At 41.0% G+C, this 25,799-nt stretch overlaps 1 protein-coding gene across 1 annotated transcript in view; it reads right to left on the bottom strand.

Moving 5' to 3' along the window:
- Positions 1-25,799, bottom strand: part of LAMA4 (laminin subunit alpha 4) — a 99,266-nt gene that overhangs the window by 57,821 nt on the left and 15,646 nt on the right. The window contains exons 2-5 of the mRNA XM_041414872.1: positions 19,296-19,397; positions 9,197-9,321; positions 5,079-5,159; positions 317-531 (exon numbers count right to left, since the gene is read on the bottom strand). Coding sequence (XP_041270806.1) covers positions 317-531; positions 5,079-5,159; positions 9,197-9,321; positions 19,296-19,397 — 523 coding nt within the window. The remainder of the gene's footprint in view (positions 1-316; positions 532-5,078; positions 5,160-9,196; positions 9,322-19,295; positions 19,398-25,799) is intronic.

Raw genomic sequence — 25,799 nt, 5'->3', positions numbered from 1 at the left:
GGACTTTGCCCAAAGAACTCTTAGTGAACCTTATTTAAAACACGATTCAGGAGAACACAACAGTGCCTGCAGTAAATCTGACCAGGCACTAGAGATGTTGGAGTCTGGGGTCTGAGACTTGGTCATGGGAGATGGAAAGAGATATTTCTCTGGTGCCTGGGACGATTCAACTGAACAGGCATCCAAATTATCCCATCACCTGCCTCCCAGAGCCCCAGGTATCTGCCAACTGGTTCAGGCAACTCTGATTTCTGGGAGATCATCCACAGACCGTGCTGTGCTGCTCAGCTCTGCTGTACCAGGCTGCAGACAATACCTGTGCAGTTTTTGGCCAATCTGGCATCCCCGTAGTAGCCTGGCGCGCATTGTTCGCAGTTGAACCCACTGGTGTGGTGCAGGCAGTTGCGGCACTGGCCGGTCACTTCATCACAGTCTTCAAAAATCAGATTTGGGTCTGAGTTACCATTACAGTCACATTTTTTACAAGTGCTTCCAATTAGCAAAGGGTTCCCATAGTAACCAGGGGCGCACCTGAAAGGAAGAGCAACACCGGCAATGACGATCAATGACATTCCTCTCTGCAACACCTTTTTTTCTCTGACCTTATTTGTGTTACCAGGAACTGATCATTGTCTGCAGCTTCTAATGGACAGAGAGCTAATTAGGAGCTTTACTCCTACAGAGGCTATTTTGTGCTCTAATATCAATTGGTACTGCTATATATTTTCCCCTTCTGGAACACCCCTGGTATCTCAAGCATACCAGTCTGCGTTAATTTATTTTTTCTGCATATCTTTAGCAGTGAAATGATTTTCTCCCTATTGTTTTAAAATCTGTGACAGAATTGCCTTGGCAGCAAGGAAGCTCTACAGGGTTTGTTTTGGTCTCTTTCAGCTCTGTATCTCAACAACTATATTGTGTTTTATAGGAAACTGGGGTAAGAGGCTGCATTTCAGGATGCTGAAATTCAGAGGAAGTTCAGACCTTATTCCTATTATAAGTGTACATAAAAAGTACTGACCAGGAAATATTTATAGAAATACTTCTATGGTGAGGTATTGGGGTGGCTTCTGGTTCTTGCAAAACAGAATAGGCCCTGAACCAGACTATGTTTTTCAGATGTTTGATGTTATCCTGTTGGATGAGGGTAAAAGGCTGAGAGCAGTGATCAGGGAGGATTCCTCTCTTGGCCTGCAGAGGAAGAGAGGGAGGTGGATACCAGACACTCCAGTGAAGGCCTGAAATAGGTCCAAATTTCTCATAATGTCTTACTATGTTTGGGAAGCATTTCAGTTGAGAAAATGAGAGACATGTCAGTATTATGGTGGTTTTTCAGAGTATAGACACACCAGTGATGTAACACTCCTGGATGATCCGGGCCCTAAGCAAAGAGATACCAACAGATTTGGTTATTTGGAAAGAAAATAGTCTCAGTTAAAGATATCTCTGCTGATATCAGGGAATCCCCTGATATCAGCAGAAATATAACCCTACAAGCAAGGGGAGCTTTTGCAAAACAATCATTGATACAAAGAGATCTAGTAGTGGGGTGGGCATGGAGTGCTAATGCCCATGATGCAGAAGCCTGGAGCTCAGAGGTCAGGGACTCATACCCCAAAACTGGAAATGAAGAATTCCTTCCAGGAGGGGAATAACTAGCTAGTGTAACAATTGCTGGCTGAAGGAATTGGAGGACTGAATAGCTGCTGCAATGATTTATGTAAGGAATATTTATTGTAGTTCATTCTGTTTTATCACCATGTTGTCCTTGTCTCCCATCCAAAGTCCTGTTTAAGATGCTGTTTTTTCTGTCTGCTGTTGGTAAGCAGGGAGGGTGAGCACTTCAGGCAGTTCAGACTAGTTTTCCCAGATTCTGGCTGGGTACCTAAATCAAGGTCACTTGTCTTCTAAAACCTGAACACAGTCACATTCAGGTTCTGCCATGTCTGAACCCTGAAAATGTGGGAGATCTGATACAAGCTTTGAGTTTTGATCTGTTCTGATATTTTCTGTTTTTTTTTTTTTTTTTTTTTTTAATAGAGTAATTTCCTCAACACTGCTTTGTTCATGTTCCAGTCCTGAATCCTCACAGTAGAAACACATAAAATTTTAAGCATCTTAATATAAACCACTTGGCTGCCTCAAACACTGCTTTTGTCAATGACAAAGGCTCTTTCTGTCTCTTTGCAACACTGCCAGAATCTTTGGTGCAGATTTTATCATTTGGGTAACCCAGATGTAAAGAATTAAAGCGTGGCCGGGAGTTCTGTGCACCCCCTGAAGAACTGTGAATGCAACACTGAGTGCAGAGTGTCATTTATGATTATGATTTGGCTGACTCATTCCCCATTCCCGTGGGAGTTAGAGCAGGCAGTGTTGGGTGAAGCTACTAGTCAGTCATGCCAGAAGTCTTGCAATGATTGTCTAAAATTTCAGTTTTTTGTTTTTCTGCAGTTAGGTGTTTTCCAAATAATCATCTGTCTAATGTGGCCACCAGGTTCACAGAGGGCACTGAGTAGGGCTGGGGTCAGACCAGCCTTTTGCTCGCTGCTGCCCACATCTACCAACAACAGCGTGCTATCCCCGCCAGGCCTGCTGTGTCCGCCTTCTCATCAGGACAAGGTTATTTCCCCACTTCTTTTCTGAAATAAACTGTTCAGTTCACTTGCCAGGAATGTAGAGGACATTTCCTCACATCCCCACAGATACATTTTACAAGTGCTGCTTTTTATGGCACCAGAACAGGTCACGCAGAGAAGCTGTGGATGCCCCATCCCTGGCAGTGTTCAAGGCCAAGCTGGATGGGGGTCTGAGCAACCTGGTCTAGTGGAAAATGTCCCTGCCCATGGCAGGGGGTTGGAACCAGATGATCTTTAAGGTCCCTCCCAACCTGAACTCTTCTATGACTCACTTTTATTAGCCATTAACTTCTCATCTGGAGCAGCTGTTTAAAGCAAAAAGAAACTTTCAGAGCTGAAAATAAATATTTTACTTTCACTCTTCTCTTTGCCACTCAGTACATAGCACTGAGGCATTTAACCTCTTTTGAATTGTGGGTAGGATGTGAGAAGAGCAGAGGCCTTTGACTGGAAATGTTCTGCTCCATCTCTGCACTTTATGGCCTGAAAAAGTTAAGAGGCCTGGAGTAAATGTCTTTTCCTGGATTGTATCAATAAATGACAATTTTTTGCTAAAAAAGAATACTTCCTCTCCCATCATAAAACTGCAAAGTTGTCTTTGTTTCATTCTGCAGCCATAGCTGCTTCCTGTAATTATTAGTGAGTAAGAAATTAACTTCCTCTTCTCTGGCAATGCCAAAAGAGCCTTTTTCATCTATTTGCTTTGGATGGTGAATTGTAATTTACTCAGTTGTTCTTTTTAACATTTGTGCATTAGCAAAACCTGCATGGCATCAGTTATCACCCTGATGCCTTACTGCTGAAGTCCAGGAGAAAAAGGATTAATTCCTAAATTTCAGTTTGGGAAGCTGGTTTACTCAGTTCCTAGCTAGGGTGCCTGTGAATTCACACCACCTATTTCTGGCGGTGCCCAGCAGCAGTGTGTGCCAAGTAGGGACTTGCTCTTGAGGAAGTGGGCAGGGGCAAGCAGTGCGTCATCCAGCTTTGAAACACTTTTTGACATTTCTGATACAAATGGGAGTAGGACCAGAAGGCAAGTCCTCTCTGTCACTGCTTGCACCTCACCTCAGCAATTAGCCAAGCTCTTAACGTAGCAACCAGGACAGGCTGATTTCTTTCTGTAGCTTTTCCTACACATCTTTGCCTTCCTTGAGACAGATGCCCTGTGTCAGGCTGGGGAGTGGCCACTAGAAAACAAAGCTGATGTTATTTTCGGCTGTTTCTGTGTTACTGCTACTCATTTCATAGGATTTGCATTGCTTTTAGTCTGGGTTGACATTTTAATAACCATTAAGGAACCTCAATGACCTCTTAATTATCTGCATTATCCTTTGTGTATAAACCTGACATTTTGAAGGAACAAAAGAATACAGCCGTAGGCCTGTAAACAAGGGTGGGTTTTTTATTTTTGTGCCATCTGCTTTTACTGTTGCTGTCATGATGTTAGTGATGTGGAGGTAATTGACTGATGTTTTTTGCATCATCTATAAAGATGATATTCATTGTTCATCTTACCTTTTTCATTTTGATTTGTCTTTGCATCTTAAGCATCCCTTTTCTCCCTTCTCTGACAGTTACATAAAGTATCATGTGAATTCCAGGCTTGCCCATTATTGACAGTTAAATAAAGACTTAAATAATTCAGGAGCTTTAAGGGAAAACAAAATGAGATGTTCAGGAAGCCATTGTCTGAGCCATCCTATATCCCTCAGTCTTTGTTTTAATTTATTGGCTGCTCAAGGACAATTTCTGAATTATAATCAGGCCCCTGACATTCATTGAAACATCATCCATGTGTGTTCATAACAGCACATGAAGCTATATTTCTGCTGTATACTTCAATTTGTTTGTGTCCTTTGTTATTTAGGGAATTTTACTGGAAATCATTTATGGACATAAAGGAAAGTTGAAAAATAACACTGGTCTATAATTGTTTGCTTGACTTTATTGAATTATGCCTGTGAAGTGCATTTAAAATGTAGCTGAAAAGAGCTACAACTGCTTTAAGAATTTGACTTGATAGTGGATTTTCTCCTTTGCTTTTTTGAAAGATATTTGGCAGAAACCTGCTACATGTTTTAGGGGGTGAATTGCAAGAGGCATCGATGTGGTGGATATTTTTCCCTTCAGCTGCTGTTTCTGATTTGTATTTTGTACTTTTAAATTGCATTCCTTTTAGGAAGATCACCACATGAAAGTACAACACAAAGTGCAAGAACTAGATCAAAATACCTCATATGTAAATGTCTGTCTTACTCTGACACTTCTCCACAGCAAATTTTAGTGCTTTTTAGTAGGAAATGAACAAGATCATTTAAAAGACACAATTATATCTGATGAAAACAAGTGCATAAGATTCATTCCCAGTATGGCAGATTCTATGAAAGAATTCGGGACTTTTGTATTGCTGACCAGCAAGGCATCCTGTGAGTTCCTTACCTTTCACAGTTGGGTCCTGCATAGTTTTCCTTGCAGACACAACGCACACTTCCACTTTTTCTGTAACAGGAGACTGCAAAGCTGGAATTTCATTAGGATGAATAGTTAGAATACCAGGCAATGACACACACTTGGGAACATTTCTTTGTTACAGTATGGACATTTGTCAGTGTGAACTCTGGCTCTTAGTTGTTCATTACTGAATGAGTGTTAAGCTCTTTACATAATTTATATTATATCCCTTGTTTAGACTTCAAATTAGTTTAGGAAGCATGAATTAGTGTACAGAACTATGGAGCTATATAAATACACATGTATAGGTATGAAAGTTGTTGTCTTGCAGCGCAGATCAGACACATCGGCAGATTTTGATACACACACTTTAGACAAGGGACTTATGATAAATGTGTGTGTCATGTGAATCTAATTGTTTCCTGTCTATTATCCCAACAGGTAAAATATTGTTTGTGGAAGACACTGCAGTGAGCACTTCAAGAACTTAGATTTTGGAATGGGCACAGCAGTTTCCTAAGCAAATCTTACAGTTTTTGTCAAATTAAAATCTGGAAGTTCTTAGTGATGAAGACTGACCTCAGTAATGGTGTCCTCATTCAGAGTAACTGAGTTTACAGTAACCAGAGCTGCTCTACCATCTTGCCAAGTAAGCTGGAAAGAGTCTGTGGTCTCTTCTGAGACCAACATACCAAGTAGTGATGCTGACTGCAGTGATGGCTTGGGCTGTAATTTCTACTGCCGTAATTCTAAATAATGGATTCCTTAGTTTTCTTCCGTTTTTGGGATTTAACAAGTGTTTAAATAAATATGAGACCCAAGAAACAGCAGTAGCCAGATGTGAAAAGTGCAAATTTAATGTGCATTTCAAACACGGTAATGGACATGCCTTAAATACATTTACAGGAAAAAAGAGATACAGTCCTAAGATGTTTCTAGTTAGTTTGCAATATGTGTGAATAGATTTCTGCCAGCACTAGAATGCATCCAGAGTAGTGAGTGGCAGCAGTTTCCAGCTGCAGGCCCATGGGTGCTAAAACACAGCTCCTCAGTCACACGGTGCTGGGCAGCTGTGGCTGGGTTGCATCCATTTCACACAGGACAAAAGACTCAGAGCAATGGGAAAGTGCACGATCCATGCACTGCTTGTTCCAGGAACAAACAGCATTGAAAGCTGATGAGAATTCCCGCATAATTCCAGTTCCTGCCAGTGTTTCTCAACTGGTTGGACAACCAGAGGCGAAAAATCTGTCTGGATCTCTGCTGTCTCAAAATATTTGGTATAACCACAGAGAACATAAAATGAGATTCTTCTCACAGAATTTACAAATTAACTGCTGTGTGGCTTTTACAAGAACATGTTGAGAAAGTCACAATAGTTTGGAAGGCTTCCTCTTCTTTAACAAAGTCTAATTCCTTCACGTAGTTGCAAAAACCACACTGTGGATCTAAGTTCTGAAGTAAGACTGAAGTCTTCCTCAAGTTTTATACTTTTTATGAGCTTTTAGGGGAGAAAAAGGCTTTATAATTCCCTTGGGTTTGAAAAGAAGTAACATCTGCTGGACTGTGAAACAACCTCCATCGTCCTTTTTTTGTTCCAAAGAGATGACATTACACTTCATGTGTAGTGTCCAAAAGTTACTCAAAAAGTTCCCAGGACAGAAGATATGAAGACAGCCTGGTCAGAAAATCTAGAAATTCTGCTGAATTCCTGGAAAAAATACCAATCTGTCAGCTAACAGATTCGGTATTCTATTTCCAAAGTAAAACAGGGTAAAAAACAACATCCTTTGGATGTTTTTTAAGCCATTTAATGCTTCTTTTCTTCTGATAGAGTTATTATTTTGCCTCACTCTTTATATGTAGTAGGATTAATGAAGGAAAGTTGAAAAAAACCTGACTATTAAAGAACATATTTTCTTTGAATTTAATTAAGCTTTAGTAAAGCTTAATGTTGCTCAATTTTTTTTGCCTCTTCCAGCCCCAGCTGAAGACTATTTCTGTGGTCAGGTCTGTCTCATGCAAGAAGCTGAACAGGCAGTTTCTGCACATTATTTAAATAGGGGTATGAGGCAACTTGGGATGGGGCGTTCCTTTAATTACTACCTTCAGGACTTTTCTGAGGGAAAACCAAGGAGGCAAAGTGAATTTTTACTGATGTAGTTTCAAAGGGGAGACAATGTCATAGAACACAGAATATTCTGAGATGAAGGGATGCTTGAGGCTCATCAAGTCCAAGCACTGTACTGCTGCTAATATTGAGGCATCTGCATTCAGGTTTCTTGCAAAATTTGTTCTCCCTTCCCAACCCCATGCTGCTGAGTTTTGGGTTTGGGGTTTCCTTCTCCCTAGTGGTCTGGAACAGGAGAGGCATAATGTCCTGAGCTAAGGAGCTTGTTGAAACTGGGAATGCTCCTTGGCCTCTGCTTCCACCTCCCACAGCACTGGCAGAGAAAGGCTGTAGCCAGAGTCCCTGCTGGCCCCACTGCACTTAGCCCTGCTCTGTGGCCTGGTGGATCATCCGACTCCCAAAGGCTCTCAGGGAGCACCTCTGCAGAGCCTTTGGGCTGCAGGATGGGGCAGGGTCTGGGTGAATGCAGACCCAGTCACGCTGTGTCAAATCCAGATGGAGGGAGCACAGACCAGACCTTGCCTGACTGACCTTGCTTGGCAGAGCCTGAGGCTCATGTGGTAGTGCCTCAGGCATGAGCAGCCCAGGTTGTGGCTCAGAGAACAGCTTCTTACACCAAAGTGGTTGCTCTGTGCCCAACAGGTTACAAAAACCACTTTGCCAAGGACAAAAGCACTGCTCCTGGCTGTTGTACTACTAATTTTTCAGGCATTACAGCTGCTACTGAAACTGGAAGGAATGGTTTGCTTCATCTGTGAGCTTGCTCACTCCCAAGCCTTTCTACATGTGAGCAAAGCCAGGTTCTTCCACTGTCTCTGGAGGATTTTCTCTGTAATCCAGACAAAGCTGAAGTTTTTCAACAATAGCTCTTCTTCACCCCATGGCCCTTCTCACATGTCTGCAGCTCACTGCAAAAGCCAAGAAGGGATCTGCGGGAATTTGGCCAGAGTGATTTTGCTCCTTTGCAAGTCTGAGCCCTGAGAAGCTGAGCAAAATGGAGCTCATCCTACCTCAAGGTTGTGTGAGTAATCCTATAGCAACAGCAAACAAATACAGTAAGGATGAAATTCCCTTTGCTGTGACGTCCTGCTGAAAGCAGGATGGGAAACAACAGGAGAGGAGTAGCTAACTCCCTGAAAACCAGCATCAGCCTGTTGGCAACTATTTACCAGCATCTCCCTGTGGTGGGATTTGCATAGATACCTCTCTCCCAGAGCATGAATCTGAGCAAGAGGAAGCTGATAATTTCTTTCAGCTGCATTACTGACATGTCACTTATTGTTTCTAATGGCTGGTTGTGGCTTGTAGTTTTGTGGTTTTTTTTTTTTTTTTTTGAAGACACAAAGCACACAACATCTGGAGTTCTTTGAATTGATCTTGGTTCTCTGTCAGGCTTCAGAGTTTCTTACCCAAAAGTAGCTGGGCATCAGCTGAAGGGGCACTGTAACTGTCACAGGATGCTCCAGCACTTTCTTTTGAACTGTTACTGTGCTAACAAGATCCAGCTGCTGTAGACTCAGGGGACTGCAAACTCATGCTTTTTTGTGTTTGGTTTTACCCTTCAGGTGACATGGATTGAACTTTCTGTCTCTCTTTTTTTTTTTTTTTTTTTTTTTCCTATCTCAACCACATAAATCTCTGATGCCACCTTTCTTGAGAATTGTTCTTTAAGGGATTTTAAAAAGCAACCAGACAACTGAAATATCTCGTATACATAAAAGGGTGAACTTGAACTTTCTCATTCTCCTCCCTCTTGGTAAGAATTGGTATGAGCAATTAAATACATTTTACACCTTCTAAATGAAATGCTGTTTCCTGTGTTTGTAAACATGAGCAGCTGGTAGTCCTCTTATTTACCCCGTGTTTGCCAAGGGCAGCAGCCTTTGTCTCCTGCATTCAGGAAGGGATGCTGGCCCCACCTTGGAAAGGGCCAAATGCAAGCCAATTTGAAGAGAAGCAAAGACTCTTTACATACTTGGCCAGTGCTGGCAGGGGGCAGGGGCAGGGCTGGCAGAAGGCGGGCACTCCCGTGACAACGTCGCCAATGAAGCCATCCAGACATTGCTCGCAGTGCTGTCCTGTTGTGTTCCTCTGGCAGTCCTGCAGTGGAAAGAGACAGAACGGTGAAAGTTAAATGGAGGTGCTGCCTAATTCAGGAAAAGGTCACTTAGCTGAAGACCTGGCCAAGCAGAAGAGTGGCTGATGCCATACCTTGACCTTGCAAGGTATTGACAGATTTGGGCAACAAGCTAACACAGCTGAAAATAAAAAACACTATAAATGATTACAGTGACCAGCAGCAAGAGTTGACAAGGTGCTGTACAGGACAAAACAGACATATGAGGCTAGAAAGTGCTGGAGCAGAAGTGTCAGAGCCATTCAGGTGGAGCTGCCAGCCCTGTTTGGAACTGCATATGCCAAAAGGGAAAAATCCCCTTTAATGACTGCAAAACTAAAGAAAAGGTATCTGCTGGTAAATACTGTCAACAGACTTGAGCCAAGACACGGGCTTCAGCAAGACTGTTTCTGGAAAAGAGTATCAGGAGCTGTCTCACCAAGCTACTTCAGAAGAGTAGGAAGGATGCAGAGAGGGTTTCCACTGTGCGAGGAGTTTTGTAGTGTCCCTGAATCAGCTCTCTCCCATTACAGCAATTTGTATGGACACAGTACAGATGTGAGCAGCTATGCCAGGCTTGAGACAGCAAGGAAATAGATCCATGGCAAACATATGTGGAGAACTGTATCAGTGCATGTTTTCTGAGGGTTTGGACTAGCTTCTTTGATCCTTTCCTCTTCTGAGCTAATACCAAGGAAGATGGAAACTATATACTAACAGATGTGATTTCCATCCTTGGGAAGATGGCAATGCCTATAATAAAGAAGAAGACCTCTGAGTATATGAATAAGCATCAACTGATTCATTAATTCCTCCTTCACTATCTGCTGAATAATGATGCAAATAAGCAAGGGAAATCAGAGGATGTAATCTATCCCCACTTCCACAAAAACCAAGCAAGTTGACAGGATACTTGAAAAAAAGTTTCTTTTGCAAACTGAAAGCTGACAGAGGGTAAGAATTCAGGGTAGGACATAACAGTAACTTTTCAGCATGGGAAGAATCACTGTTCAGATCACCACCTAAGCCTTGGCACTGATATGAGTTTTGTTCAGTATTCACCAGTGTCATACAGAGAAAAAAATGTAGGGCTGCTCAGCTGGGACAGAAAGGCAGGAGGGTGTGTTTGGGTTATGTATAATTCAAAAATTTGTAAATAAGCTGAATGCAATACAAGAGTTCACCCAAATTCTGCAATACAAAAACTGAGGGGCAATGATCTGAAAAGGTACTTCCCTACACAGAACATAGACTTCTGCTACTTTTTTGCCAGGAGGCAAGAGTACTTGCAGGGACAAAAAAGGGCACAAAGACAAATTAATGGGCAACAGAGAACTCAAGAGGTATGTACCCTGTGACACACTAATAGAGTAGTTGTGGCTGATGGCGGAGTATGAAACAGAGACTTTAGAAATGGGAACCAGTCGAGGTTCTGTCCTAGCTTATACCTCCCATTGCCTCTGCTGGAGGCAGGGAGACACATGGGCTGCAGAGAAATCGAGTGGGATCCTGCATGGGATCTCTTGTGCTACCTGGCCCAGGAGCTAGGAACTGACAGGGACGATGTGTGTGGGGTTTAGGAGTGCTCCAAATGGGAGGGAGCTCCTTAGCCTGGGGCAAGGGACACCTTGGTGTCTCTGTGTCTGGAATATCTTCAACAGCCCTGGAGTGGGGTGCGGGAGATCAGCCAACCAACTGTTCACCTGCAGCAGCCCCTGCAGATTTGAAACTCACTTTCTTCTCCAAACATGGTGTGTTCTTTGAAGAAAGAGTATGAGAAGAGAGGAATGTGATTAGGGAAGACATTTAATGAAAATAAATAGTCAAGCTTCACTTGCACAGGCATTCCTAAATTAGTTTTGTATTCTCATGCTGTGACTTTGATTTAGTGGCAGAATTTTGTCCTGGCAACATTGACGTTTTTGGTTTTGCTTGTGAAAACATATCTGTTTTTTTTTTCTTTTTTTTAACCCACTATTCCTTATTTGAATTCCATACAGAATCCCCAATTAAGACTCATTATTTATAGGCTCAGATCCATTTTGATTCTAGAGGACTTTGCTTGTCTTGCTCCCTGCATACTTTATAGTCATAGAGAACCCATTGCCCAGAAATCTTTCTTTGTGCAAGGCTGTCATTTGGCCAGAGAACTCTACAGCAAGCAGAATGTGAAGAGAAAAAGGAAAAAAAGTCAATATTTATTCCACAGATCTTTAACTAGATTAGCCATTAGTAGTTTTAGAGATAGAGGTTGTTTTACTTAGTCTTATTTGCTGTAAGGAATAAAATATTTAGTATATGGAAAACCAGAAGGTTATTTTAATTAAGAGCCTCTAAAATGAGAGACTACTAGGAGAAAGTGTGAATAGGAGGAAGGGGAGGAGGAGGAGGAAAGAAGTGCACTAACCATGGGGCATGTGATGAGAGCCAGAAGGCTAACAGAAGAATAATACAGTTTTAAAGATATTTTGCAATTGTTTTTATCCAATGAAAAAATGATGTTAATGTACCCCCAGAGAAACAGGAGAGCTTGGGCATGAGCACTTGAAGTGCTTGAGCCACCCTGTGTCTGAAGCACTGGCAGAGGCTTTGGTTGTGTTTGATTGTAGCCTTCACTCTGTTTGATCAAGTCACTTCACCTTGTTTGTCCTCAGCTCACAACACATGGCTATTGAGTAAATCTGCTACTGGTTTCCAAAGCTCAAATACAACTGCAATGAACAGAGCAGGACAGCAAATGCTGCTCCTCAAATCTGCACTTTTGTATCTAAACTGAAGGCAAGCGAAAAAGGGCTCTCTTACCACAAATACCCCATTATCTGAGTGCACATTTGTGGTTTTTCTCTGGTTAGTGATTATGTAAAAATGGCTTTATCTTATTTAGCAAGACAGAACTTCTCTGTGTATTTAAAGCCATATTTTTACAGTGATAGAAAAGGTGTCCTTATATTTTATGTTCCATTATTTTGTATCTACAACTAAACTGCTGAGTGCATTAAGCCCAAGAGACCTATCTGAAGGCAGGGAGAACACCCTCCCTGCAGCTCATTGGTGATTCTCAGCATTGGGTGACAGTGGTGTGGTAGTTTGAGAAATGTGCTTTGCATCTCCGTGGATAATTTTGAGTGGATGATCAGTAGCAGCCTGGCTTCTAAAGGCTTCTAGATGAGTCTACAGCATGGAATCACTCATCCACCAGCACCAGCAGCTTGTCTGATGACAGAGTAGCTGGACTGTGTTTGACTGTGTAAGAAAATCTTAGCTGGTCCTCCTCCTCCTCTCTGTCACTCTCACTGAGTGCCAACAATCAGTGTGAGCATTTTGACCTGGCTCTTACTGTAATTGTTAGTGCACACATGAAAAGAACATGGAATGGTGCTATGAGTGGGTGTGGGGTGTATGCAGTGTTACCTGGGAATGATTGTCAACACTGAGCTCCTAGACCCATTTGACTGGAAGTAAAGCTGGAATTACTGTTCTGAGAACACAGAACACTTCATGTGATGCAGGTCTTTTCAGTACATACATTTGTGGAGACATAATAATGAAAAGTTTGTTGATTCTCTTTAGGCAATAGTACCAGGAGAAGTTCCTCAGCACAAGACAAGCATGTTTGTGTAAATTAATACAACTGAAAAAAACTGAGGCATGAATCTGCCCGAGCTTAATTTAGGAACCTGAACTTGCAAGAAAAGAATTCATTCTGGTGGTCTTCAAAGGCACCAGCTTCATTAAATCTGCCATGTATGCAGTTTTAGGGAAATTACTTCATCCGAGGGATAACAAAGTGCAATTTAGGCAGTCTGGACCTTCTCCATAGGAAATAGGTAGCACGTTGGTTTTCTTTGTGCCCTCTAAAGTTGAAGAAAGACAGGACCGGCCACAGAGTGGTGCAGAGCACCAGTTACACACCTAATGCTTGATGGCATGGAGACACTCCAGGGGCAATCAAAAGTTAGTACTCAGCCCTGCCTCTCGTAAGTTAGTACAACAACAACCCTCCACCTCTCCAAAACCACAAACAAAATCCCCCAAAATAACAGGGTCATAAATACTGTCTGTGAAATCTGGAAGGGTCCTCCAACTTTGACAGTCTTACTACTTTGGAGATGAAAGCCGTTATTGTTGCAATGCATCAGGAATTGTCTGTTTGTTTACCTTTTCTCTCCCTTATTACTTGTCCTTCTGAGAGATAGTATTTTAACAACTGTTAAAGCAGTTGAGTCATATATGCTCTCACATCTGAGATTACAGAACTACATAGCATGGCCCGTGCCAGCACATCAGAATTTGTTGCTATCCCAAAATAATAATAATAAAAACCAGAGTGTTGATGATTCCTCTCCGTGTGTGGAGACACGAGGCTTGACTCTATTTCAGAAGGCTGATTTATTATGTTAGATATTATATTAAAATGCTACATTAAGACTATACTAAAAGAACAGAGAGATCAGAAGGCTACAACAAGAAAGAACAGAACAGAATAGAATAACAAAAATCCTGTGACTGCTCACAACCTTGGCACAAGTAGCTGTGATTGGTCATCAATGGAAAACAATTTACATGGACCAATCATGGATGCACCTGTTGCATTCCACAACAGCAGATAGTAATTGTTTACATTTCTCTCCTGAGGCTCCTCAGCTTCTCAGGAGAGGAAAAATCCCAACAAAGGATTTTCATAATATCATGGCTACAACCAGAGTGCATCAAAATGACTTGAAAGCCAAGAGTTGTACGTGTTTTATCTTTTCCATCTATGAGGTTTAGGGTTTCAAGCTTCTTTCTCTCTCCAGCCATTGTGGGTGAGATGCAGTATTAGTTTTCAGAATTTCATAGGGGAGAAGGAGCTGAGGCACTTAATGTAAACATAAAGTATTGTGCAATTTTTCACTAAAGTAAAGGCAGCTGTCTAAGTAAAAAAAAAAAAAAAAATGGAGAATAGCTGCATAACTAATTTCCTGATGTGGTTTGGGTCAAAATACCCCCTATATGTCAAAGTTTTGATTTATAGACCTTGTCCTGTATTAGTGAAGTGGGAGCTAATGCCTTGCCAAATGCACCTGGCCCACTGCTTTCTCAACCCATCACTTGGTGTAGCTAACTGTGACAAATGTGGCTGAGCAGGTGGGAGAGCAGCAGCAGCTCTTCCTTGCAGTCCTGGCCTGATTTCCTTCATGGAACTGGCTGTGCAGGAGAGGAAAGAACATGCTCACACATTGGGGATCACTGTTGCATGTTTTCAACAGTAAATTGGGTAGGACAACAAATACTAACCTTAAACGTAGCTAAGAGGGATGGAAATACCTGAGAAAATGTGTTGACTAACACTAATGTTTTTGACAACCACTGCATACTAATACTGTATTCTGGTTAGATTTTCAAACATATGTCACCAATGCTGTATGGATATCTGCAGCCCATCTTTGCAGAAAGAAGCAGTGAGCTATAAGCAGCACGGCTCTTTGTGAAGGCAGAAGTACCTAACGAGCTGGGGAGTTTGCTAACTCCCTGCTGCTTTTTGCTCATGCTTGATGGATGGTTGTAGATCCACTGGCAGTTCTCCAGACCAGCCTTGGCAACCATGTGGAACATATTATCCTCTTGGGCAGAACTGCCAAATCTGTTCCAACCTTTCCACTCAGCTGTAAACCCAAATGCTTAAACACAAATCACTTACACGACAATATGCTCTATTGTAAAAAAATTCCATAAAAGGCTGGAAAGGATACTGGTGGATTTATCCTCTCCACTGTTAGGATCATTTGGTCTTTCTTGTTCCAAAATGGCCACACCTATTTATCTATTTATTTATTTATCTATTTATTTATGTATTTCCTTATGAGTATTTGGATGCCTTATATAAAGACTAATCAAATACATGGAACTGAAATGATAACAAATCACTTAGACATTTCTAGGGAGACAACAAAAAATTTACCTTCACCTTCTGCTATAATGCTTTCTTCAGACTTCTTTTGTTCTGTGTTTTCGTGCATCAGGGAAGATCTAATCTCCATTAACAGTAGACACCTCATGTAAGACACTGATAACTCAGTCTAACAAAAATTTTGCCTGGATAAACAGCTTGGTATTTTTGAAGAACTTTCAACCTTACAATCAATTTTGTTGTGTTTTTTTGGAGTCATTGCCATAATATATTGCAGTCACCTCAAGCAACTTGCTTCCCTAGACTGTACAATCAAATTTTTAAGTATTGTAAAGCCCTGTGAATTGTACTACTTGCACAATCCTATGCAAGTGTGACAGTTCATGGCTTTAGAAAAGCTGTTTAACCTCCATATGCCACCCTTTTCAGAGGCGACCATCACAGTCCCTCTGATGATCAGTCATTTGAAGATCATTCCCACGTCTGAATTTTGAAATGTCAAGCCCTCAGTGGAGCTCTAAAGAAATAGGTCAGCTGTAGGTTGTTGGTGGGGTGTGGTCTGGGGGATGGTACAGGAGGTAAAGTGTTCCCTTCATACTTCCTATCTTACTAGCAGCAAGATATGAAGGGCTTTATGCAAGGGAAGTGCACATCCCTGGGTCTGCACTTGAATCTCTTGCAGTTTCACCCCGTTAACATCACATATATGCATGTTTCCAAAATCAAAATCTAAAGCCTAAAAAGAGACTTAATTTTCTTCTCGTAGCCAGGATTGAGAAAATTATGTTACAAATCCACAGTTCAAGATCAGCACAATGAGTTGGTGTTTCCTCCCCTACTGGCCTTACATGCATCAACAGATAATGTATTTGAAATGAAGCATTATTTGACATCTCTCTTTTAATATAACATCAGTAGAGCTTACGCTGTGCTGGCTATTCTTCTTCTAACACATGGGTGATTTTCTATCCTAACAAAATGGACTGTGTGTCTCTTCAGTTTTAGTCACAGGATCACGTGACTGATTTCTGTACTGGTTTTATGTGGACATCTAAGCAAGAAAGGCCCTGTCTGCAATAATTTCTTCTGTCTGGTTACCTAAGGAGATTGTTGATTCATTGACTGTGTCATTCAATAAGCTTTTAATGACTCGTGGATTTGATTTGCACTCTATGAATAAGCTGAGAGAAGTTTTGAAACAGAACCTCAAGATATATATGTCAGCAGAAATTAAAGATATGAGCGCTCTACCTTAAGGCATCATTAAAAAGAGTTTAATTTTATTTGATTTTGAATTCAGGGCACAGGGCAGTGAAAATTTCATTAATTTGTATACTGTGGGAACTACATTTGCCAAATTGATTTGAGGGATTTGCATAATGTGATGGCCTCAGAGCATCATATGGGGCCCAACACTTTATTTTTATCCCTTTTGAAGCAGAGTATTTTTTCCTTTTCATACTGTCTTGTCTATTTATTCAGGTCTTACAGCTTAGTTATTGCTTAGACTATAAAAAAATATCTACTAACCAAACACAGTGTTATTATTGCTTTCACATTATTATTGTAGCTTCCAGCATTGTTAGCAGAGTTAACTTTACAAAGTGATGGATTTTTTAATGTTTAAATCATTCCATTATGTTGATAAACATGGAGATATAGAAAACTTTAACTTTGGGGAAGATCAGTTCTTCTAAAGGTCTGCTGCTAAAGATGTTTTATATCTATGGCTCAAGGTTAAGGTAAGATGTGGTTATGGTGGAGAGTCCATAAACGATAAAACTTTAGAACGCTGTTGCATCTTGGAAGCAGGGAGATAGCATGTTCATAATTTTGGAAGTAGAGGATGACAACAATAATAATGTATGATAACAGATTTAATTTTTAACAGCTCATTAAAAACTAACTGAATGCAGAAAATCAGTCTAACTGTCAGGTGTGGTGGTTTTAATGCAAGACTTATTGTAGTAGTTGGCCTTAAAATTTGAGAATAGGGAGAATGGTGAGCTCCCATTCTCCCATTGAACTCCCAGAAATAGAGATATTGACTCATTTCTGCTCCAGCAGGCTTTGGCCAGATCCGTACATGTCCTTCTCCAGGGATTCTAATACAAGTCCACTGATTCTAATACAAGTCACAATACCAACCATCAAGTCACCTTTTCCTAAATTCAATTAGTTCATTCATCTAAAGTGCTTCTTCCTGCTATAATTCAAGTTACATTTTTCTCTCTCCAAGCTTTTCTTCTCCCAGGCTTTCTCAGTCACGTTTTGCTGTTTACCAATTTCATTACTCTTCCAAACTTCTCTGGAAATTTCCAAATCTTCAGGAAGGTCCTGTTACCGCAGTCCCCATGGACATCTCTGGTTCTGGTTTATGCTATCATACCTTTAAACCTCCTTTTCATTCTGCACTTTTCCTCTACCTTTCCCTTTTATTTCACTTAATTCTTTTCACTGTTCCTTTTTATTCAGAAGGAAATTACCTGGGCTTAATGGCTTTTAAAATCCTTCAGATAAGCTATCAAAAGGCAATTTGAACTCAAACAGTAAACTAGGGTTTAGTTTTTAGTCTTATTCCTTACTACCTAGCTGGTTCCAAGAGAAGAAACACCAATCAGGAATGTACATTTACTTACAGATAATTTCTTCCTGATACTGTGAATTTTGTGGTTTTGATTGTTTGTTTGTCTTGAACCCTTGACTTCACTCATATTTTTGTAGAAGACAAGAAACAGGTCTTCTATTGTGTTCGTAACCTGAGGATATAATAATTTCCTACCTCATATATTCTACTCCAGAAGCTCTCTGGTGACCAGAGTCATCAGAAGCAGATGTGTGACAAGCTCTCTATCTTGTTCCCAAGTCTTCCATCAGAAGTTTCCCCTTGGCATCACTGTCACTTGACACTAAGGGGACAATGATCCCATGAGCCAAAAGCCTTATGCATGCAAAAGAGAATAGCTGGGAATGCCTGGCAGTCTAAAACCACTTTTAAAAATTTAATATTAAAAAGTCAGCCAATATGTGTTCTGCAGAAACCAGCCAATTCTAAGCACATTACAATGGTCAAACCATAGTAATTTTTCCTGTGCTGAACAGCTGCACAGTCTTCTTCCCACAGAAATAAAAATTGTAGGAAATATGCCATGGAACTTGATTGGATGTATTTGTATAACTGAAAACTTGATAGTGGTTGCAACAAAGCAAAGTATGTGAATATTATGAGTCCATTTTATGAAGAGATAAACTGAGGGCAAAGGTTTATGACTTGTCAAAAGTAACACATGACAGAGCAAGGGGTTCTGGGCTCTTACAAGCTATACTCTTTACAAGCCTGCAAAGAATATACTAGTGCCTGGCTCTTGCTATGTGGTTTAAACACAATTAGCTTCCATCATTTTTTTAGTGTATTAGTGCCCTAATTGCCTGCTAGTGGTTGGGATTAGTTTTACTGGGCTGATTTTTGCTCTGGAGCTACAAATGTTTGACTACTATTACTAACACACAGCTTTCTGTATGAGGTGATTCTGAGTCAGATTGAACATATGGGAAATTGTAACAGTACCTTGGAATTCAACACACTCTTCCCCTGGTGTTTTGTTTCAACCTTCTCATGTTGTTCCTTGGCAGCAGGAGACTGCCATGCAGCTGAATTGCTCTGGGTAACACATGTATATACACTCACAGGGGTCACTCACCATTGTAAATTGTTTATATTATACACAGCACTGTATTCATAAAGGGGAGAAAGAAATGTGTTTGAATTTATACATTTTTTTTCCTCTAGTGGTATACAAAACTCTTTCCATATTTCTGATGGACTAAAAATTTTCCACATGTTAACTGTCACAAATACTGCATGAGGGAACTGTTTTGAATCTGCAGAGATAATTTAAGTGAGAATTAATTTTGGGTAGGATAATTTATTACTCTATTGATCTTGGCCCTAATTATGATCCTTCTTCAGCAAAAAGCTCCTGTGGCACAGACACTGCTTTTGCATTATATTGAAACTGAGCGCTGGTATTAAAAGTCAGACAATCAGAGAACAGAGGAATTCCTTACCACACAGATTCCAGATCCATCAAGGCATCTGTTTGCATTACCATTACAGTTGCAAGGAGAGCATTTTCCTGAGCTGGTACGATAAAATCCTTCTTGGCATCCCTACAATGAGAAAAAAAAAGCATTTCCTATTGATATGTAGCTGGAGAGTCAGGTTTGGTGAGAGGAGAGGAAAGCAAGGACTACAGCCATCAGGTCTCCCCAGAGCACACTGCACCACCCCATAATAGCAGACCACACACACTCTGCTGAACTTGAGTCTGTTCTTTCACTCTGTCCTGGTGCTTGCTTTTTTGCCTTAGAGTGTTAAAGCTGTCAGCATTCCTGCCTGTGTTCTGTCCCTGACAAGCTATGGGTGTGGAGCTGGCAGATTCTTACTGCATGTTGTACTAGAGGATGAGTTAACCAGAAACCATAATCCTTATTCGGTAAAGAAAGTGAATTTATAGGAAAGGAATAGCATTCACTGGAAAAGAAAAGAAAAGAAAAGAAAAGAAAAGAAAAGAAAAGAAAAGAAAAGAAAAGAGAAAAGCTTTAGAAAATTTACTTTACATCAAAGCTTTGATGAGATTTGGATGAACAACCTTTGTGAAAAAGAAACATACCTACAAAGATCAATGCCCTTTTGAATAAATGTGTGGCTTTGCCTGTTTATATAATTTAGTAATTTTGATAATTTACCAGAGCTTACCAAAATGAAAGAGAAACTGTAAATATCTGGATCACCTTCTTTTGAATAATAATTACAGCAGTAATATAAGGAATCAGAAACACAAAGCTATTAAGATGCCCTTCAAAGAGTGAAAAATAAGAAGAAAAGTCAAGTGGATAGTTTTTGTTGTGTTGTGTATAAATTCTTGTTCTTCACTGAGGAACATTTCCCTCATTATGCAAAGCTGGTGAGACATACACAGGCTGACCTCATCAGCAAACTCTGTTACCTCAGGTACCCTGTGTCACCCTGCTCACCTTGTGTCCCCCCATGTCACATGTATTATGCTAGATTCATGAATTTTTGGATCCTAAATATCTCACTCTTGTCTAAGTCTTGCAATATTGTTGCAGAGCTGATATAAAGACACTGGCATGTCATTTAGTGCTCCAAAAATTATTTGCCACACCAGTGATTTGTCAATAGTGATGTTTCTGCTATCCCTTACAAACAGCATCCCTGAAGTGGCTGTCAGAGTTTAACGTATGCCAGACTGAAATATTTTTTGTGGCTCTCTGTACAGAACTTTTTGTATTCTGTGGCTCTTGAGGTCACCTACCCTTGAAAAAAGTGGGAAAAGTGTAAAGTTCAAGTAACTCAGAAGGGTGTATCTTGCATTTGTATGAGCTAAGAGGCTTCTTATCTTATTACACTGATCAAATCAGGATTAGCTTTCCTTTGTATCTTCCTATTCCTTATTTTCCAGGGTGGCCCTCAAATCAAGGATGAGGTATTTTTCTGCACTGTGCAGAAAAACAGCTTAGCACCTGCAGCTCCTCATGCCCAGGTAAGCTATGGCAGAACAGCAGGTGTGCAGTACCAAATGAAGACCCACACAATGACACCTCCCTACCTGCAGAAACTGGCCTGTGAGCAGTAGTGCCAAATGTCCCTGCTAGCCAGCCCTGGCCACGCTGTGGCCATGTCACTCCTGGGACCTGCACTCACATGTCTGCACTGAGCTGTAGTTGCAGCTGGGGAGCTCTGGGTAGCAAGAGCCAGCAATCCTGAGTCTCGGCTGCGTGTTAACTTCCATTCCCAAGTGTGGGTAGCTCCAGCCAGACAAGCTGCTCGCTTAGAAAACAACATCTTAGGAGATGACTAACAGCAGGCTTTAGAAATGAGGTTTAGAAATTAATCATTAGTCCCATCTTATCCCAGAGAGCTCTGAGAAGTGGAGATGAACATAAATGGAAAACTCAGTTGCCTTTACCATTCTTGCGCACAGAATTTTATCTGGTTTGTTTTGGAAACGCTTTCTTTGATAATAGCTCCTAGGAGGAAAAGTCTTCAGACCACAGACTCTTTGGGAAATGTTGTCTATTTCTACTGCTTGTTTCTTTCAGTTGTTTAGTCTTTACACAGCAGTAGGACTGGCTCCTGCCAGACTAAGGATTGCAGCTTAATGATTACACCACACACTGTGGAAGGGAGAGAGTTTCTAAATTGAAAACAGATTCTTGTCCCAATGTCTGCCTTTGCAATATTTCTTTCCACCCATACAGGTCTAAAGCTTGTTGTATTCTCTGATGAACAGAGCTGGTGGTGGGTGGTCCTAGCTGTGTTCCTCTAGTGTCTGCCCAAAAGCTTTCTTGGTTTTGCAGGTCTAAGCAGAATGATTTTTTACTTATGATAGTGACTATGGACGATGGAAATGTAGGAATGCTTGTGAACATGTCTATGAAAATCCTTTAGTCAGCCATAATTATAAACTCATTTATGCTTCAACTGATGGTGTGCCTGCACTGCAGCCATGAGAGAGCTTCTATCTAGTCCACAAACCCAACAGTAAGAAGTTAGTGCAGGCCAGTGCTTGTTTGTTTTAGCGTTAAGGAAAAGGGCTGCACAGACTTTGCTAAGGTACACTGGGAACCAGTTTAGCAGAGTTCCTTAGAATTAGCAGAGTTCCTTAAGACATCTGCCTCAAGTCTGGGTCCTTCTATTTTCATTTTCTATCTAAAATGAGATATTGGGAAGTCATCTGAGTATTTTTTCATAGCCTTTCCCCTCATGTTATTCAATTAAGCATAAAAAACTTGGAAGGTGCCGATGCTCGCTATTTTGAAACAGTACTTTAAACTATGGGTCGCATCAATGTAAACCAGAAATGAGATATTGACAATCAATAGTATGAGGGACAAGAGAATGAAGAGAAAATGGGATCCAGATTTCCCTTGGGCTCTGAAGTTTTCTCAGGCATTCTCAATTATTCTGATATGTTTTTGTTGCTCCTTGCCCTACTCGTGATAATGGAGTGATTGGTTGGTTGTTCCAGAGCTTGAGCCAACATCATATTTATAAAAAGAAGTGTCAGAGTGTTGAGCTAATTGAGGGATTCAAATTGCTGAATGTTCTGGGAGCACAAAATTATTGCATACAAAGCAGAAACAGGACTGGAACAAAATGGAAATACCCTCCCTGCAAAATAGTTATGTAGGCAATTGAGTGAGGAACATTTCCGTCCACTGTCTGTTTCTGAATGGTGAAGACAATTAGAAGGCCAAAATGTTAGGTCTGCCTTAGCAATTATGTCTTCACAATTATTAGATATTTTATTTCCCTGAGGGACAAAGTTTGTTCCAGTTCAAGCTGAAAAGTCCAGTCCAATCCTGGCCTTGCTGATCTCCTGAAAATCTCTGCACCCGTGGGGCATTTATTCCCCTGCTCCCGCCCTGCATCTGGATTTAATGATTGCATTACTTAAAAACAAGAACCAGCTGCATGCTGAAAGTGCTGGGGAGCATGTCGTAATTTTCTGCTTCTTCAGACCTTTCTGCTGGTCTGGGTGCAAGATGGGACTGAAGATGGAAGACAATTCACATACACAGAGTATGAATTTACTCCCATATTATATTCAAGCAGTTCCATCAATTTCATTGTAGCTGTTCCTGATCTGCACCTGCAAACTGAGGGCAGAACCAGGTCCCCAGTTCCTTTCCTGCTGCTTTCCTGGTGCAACTGTGTTGGGGTGGGTGTTTGCTCTGAACCTGCCTCTTCTCTTGCTCCTTGACAGACTGTGATTTTCCTCCCCATGACCAGGCTCAGCTCAGGGCATGGCATCTGTTAGGATGTGCTCTCAAGAGGCAGTTTTTATAGGGATACCCTTCTCTGGGCAATCACGGGGAGGGAGTGTTTCAGCACATGGACACAGGCTGTGTTATCCTGTTTGACTAGGAGCTCCCAACACTGCTTTATTCTATACTTCAGGTGTAGCCATTGACTCTTTCATCTAATGGTAAGAAAATGTGGCATGGATCTTTAGTTAGTACTGGAACTTGTGACTTGTGAGTATATAAACACATGAAGGCTCTCTTCCACGATAAAAGGCTCCCTTGGATCCGCATCAGTGCTTGTTATTTCCAGAGTTTCCTCCCAAGTGCTGAGGTACACAAAAGCATGTGTGTTCAGGTTTAAATGGTTTGCATTTTTAGACATTTAATGGACACTTCAGCTTGTGTTACATCCATGATACTAATTTCAGTCTTGGACCAAGAATCCCATCACATCTGGTCCAAAACAAGCTCAGAAGAAAAAGATGGTGCTGTCCTCCAGGACTATTGTAAAAGAGGAAACAGCTGGTGCACGTGGGGAACTGAAACTAAGGAACAGAACTCAAAGTAGTTGCCACTGCACATCAGCTGCCAAGTCACTTCTAAGTTTAGTGCCAGTAGAGCCTTTTTGCAGCTCCCAGCAGTGTTATGGTCTTTGCTGCTAGAGAGAGAGTCCAAAGGTGTGCTTCCTTCCAGGTCTGAGAAGGATCCTCAGGGAACTACATGGATGTTCAGGCATGAGGCAAAGGTCAAACATTATGATATTACTTGGTAGAGTCTCACTACTGGAGAGAAAGGTCTGGTCAGGATAGTAAAAGTGAACACAATCTGGGCACAGCTGAGACTGATGAACTCATGGGCTCATGATGAAATGAAAATTAACTGAACTAACATAATATCCCACATCTATCTGCAAAAATACAAAGAAGTTCTATCCTGTACCGCAAACACCATGTTTTGTGTAGAAGAGTGATTTTTGATGGCAAGAGGAAAAAATGCACATTTTCTTAGTTTCTGGCAGCCTCCATATGTTACTTCTTCATATGCCAAGAGGTTAGACAAACGACTTTAGAATCATTTATTATATGCCATTCAAGTCTTAGAAACTGTTCCTGATTATGTTCTTTTAGCCTTCAGTGGAAAAGAATATAATTCATTCTCATTAGCTGTCATCTGGTTTTGGCCAAGTATGTACAAGGCTATCTCTGGTTAAGCTGACATACCACACTTTGTTTACTTTCTTTATCTTGATGAAATTTAATTTGCCATATAGTTTAATCTTGAAAATATATTTGTGCATTCCAGTTTTCATTTTTCTGCAGTTTGATCTCTTCTGTAAAGGTGGTAAAAATATTATAAAAAGACATAAACCTAAGGAAGTCATAGTTTGAGGAGTGTGAAATCTGGCCTGAGAGGCTATCTCTCAGTCAAAACATTTATGGAGAACTGTGACACATATTGTAAATTATTTGAATAATAATGTTTATCACTTGGCATTGATTCATCAACACTTTTGGAACTGTAGGACTCTTAGAAGTCCCCATTGTCTCTTATGGAATGAAAGAAAAGAAAGAAAAAGAAAAGAAAACAAATTCTACTTGAACATTATGAATATCTTTGCTTCAGAACACAGGGAAAAGAAAAGTGTTGCTCCTCTGATATAACAGGCATCATATCAGCCATAGATACCTGTAAAAGTAGGACACATGGATAATTTAAGTCCATGTTTTCAATGCATTGATGAAAACAATCAGACAAATTGAGTGGAGCAATGTCCCTTCTTGGCAGCTTCACATTAATGTGGAATGTTCATCCATCTGGAAGGAACAGTTTAGAAAAACAGAGGTTTTAGACTCAAAATTATATCAAGTCTCTGAAACTCTGTATCTTTTACCATATAGAGATGAGTGAATACTCAAAACCACCTCCATTCATTTTAAAGTCTTTGTCTCTAAAGCAGAGACCAGTCTGCTGGAAGTACATGGCATTACCATGGAAACATCAGCCCCCTGCTCCTTGAGGACATTTCCAAACCGAACCAAAGCATGCTTGCTTTTGTTTATTTGTTTTTATAGGCAGTATTTGAAACTGGCAGCTACAGTTCTGAGGCCTTTTTGAAGATTGTTTGCTTAAGCCAACTTGAGATAAATAGCCTATTGCCCTTCCTAAAAATAAAGATGTTTTCCTGCTTGAATATCTCCCAGTACTTTCATTTATGCAATTGTTTATTAGAAATAGGAACATTAGAGAAACAAGCCTGAGAAAGCAGTCCTCTACTGTACATTTGATGTTATTTCAGTTTCCCTGGCTTCCTCAGAATGGGCGGGACTCTTTTCCAAAGAGATTGCTGGTTTTGATCACCTATAATAGGGACTTCACTTTCAATCCCCAGCCAAGAGCTCACAGAAACCTTGCCAAACATTCAGCACTCAGCAGGTCTCGCCCAGCATGTCTGTGTGAGCCCTGAAGGCAGTCCCAGGCTGGAGCCCCGAGGAGCTCTGTGCCCCAGGTGCTGTGCTGAGCTAACACAGCTGTGGCCATGCTGCTGTGAGGCTGAGCTGGCCTTGGCAGCTGCGTGCCTGTGCAGGGAGACTAAACCACAGCAAGCTGGGAGTCATCCACATGGAGACTTCCACATGGGATGCCATGTGGCCAGAAGCCAGCTGGACACCCACTGTATGGTTTGATTTCTTGTATACGAAAACATATCTAAATTTGGTCAGCTGTGTCTGCTGCTGTCTC

The sequence above is a fragment of the Onychostruthus taczanowskii genome, unplaced genomic scaffold, assembly GCF_017590055.1.
Source record: "Onychostruthus taczanowskii isolate IOZ18803 unplaced genomic scaffold, ASM1759005v1 scaffold48, whole genome shotgun sequence".
NCBI lineage: Eukaryota > Metazoa > Chordata > Aves > Passeriformes > Passeridae > Onychostruthus > Onychostruthus taczanowskii.
This window is presented reverse-complemented; position numbering and strand designations above follow the sequence as displayed.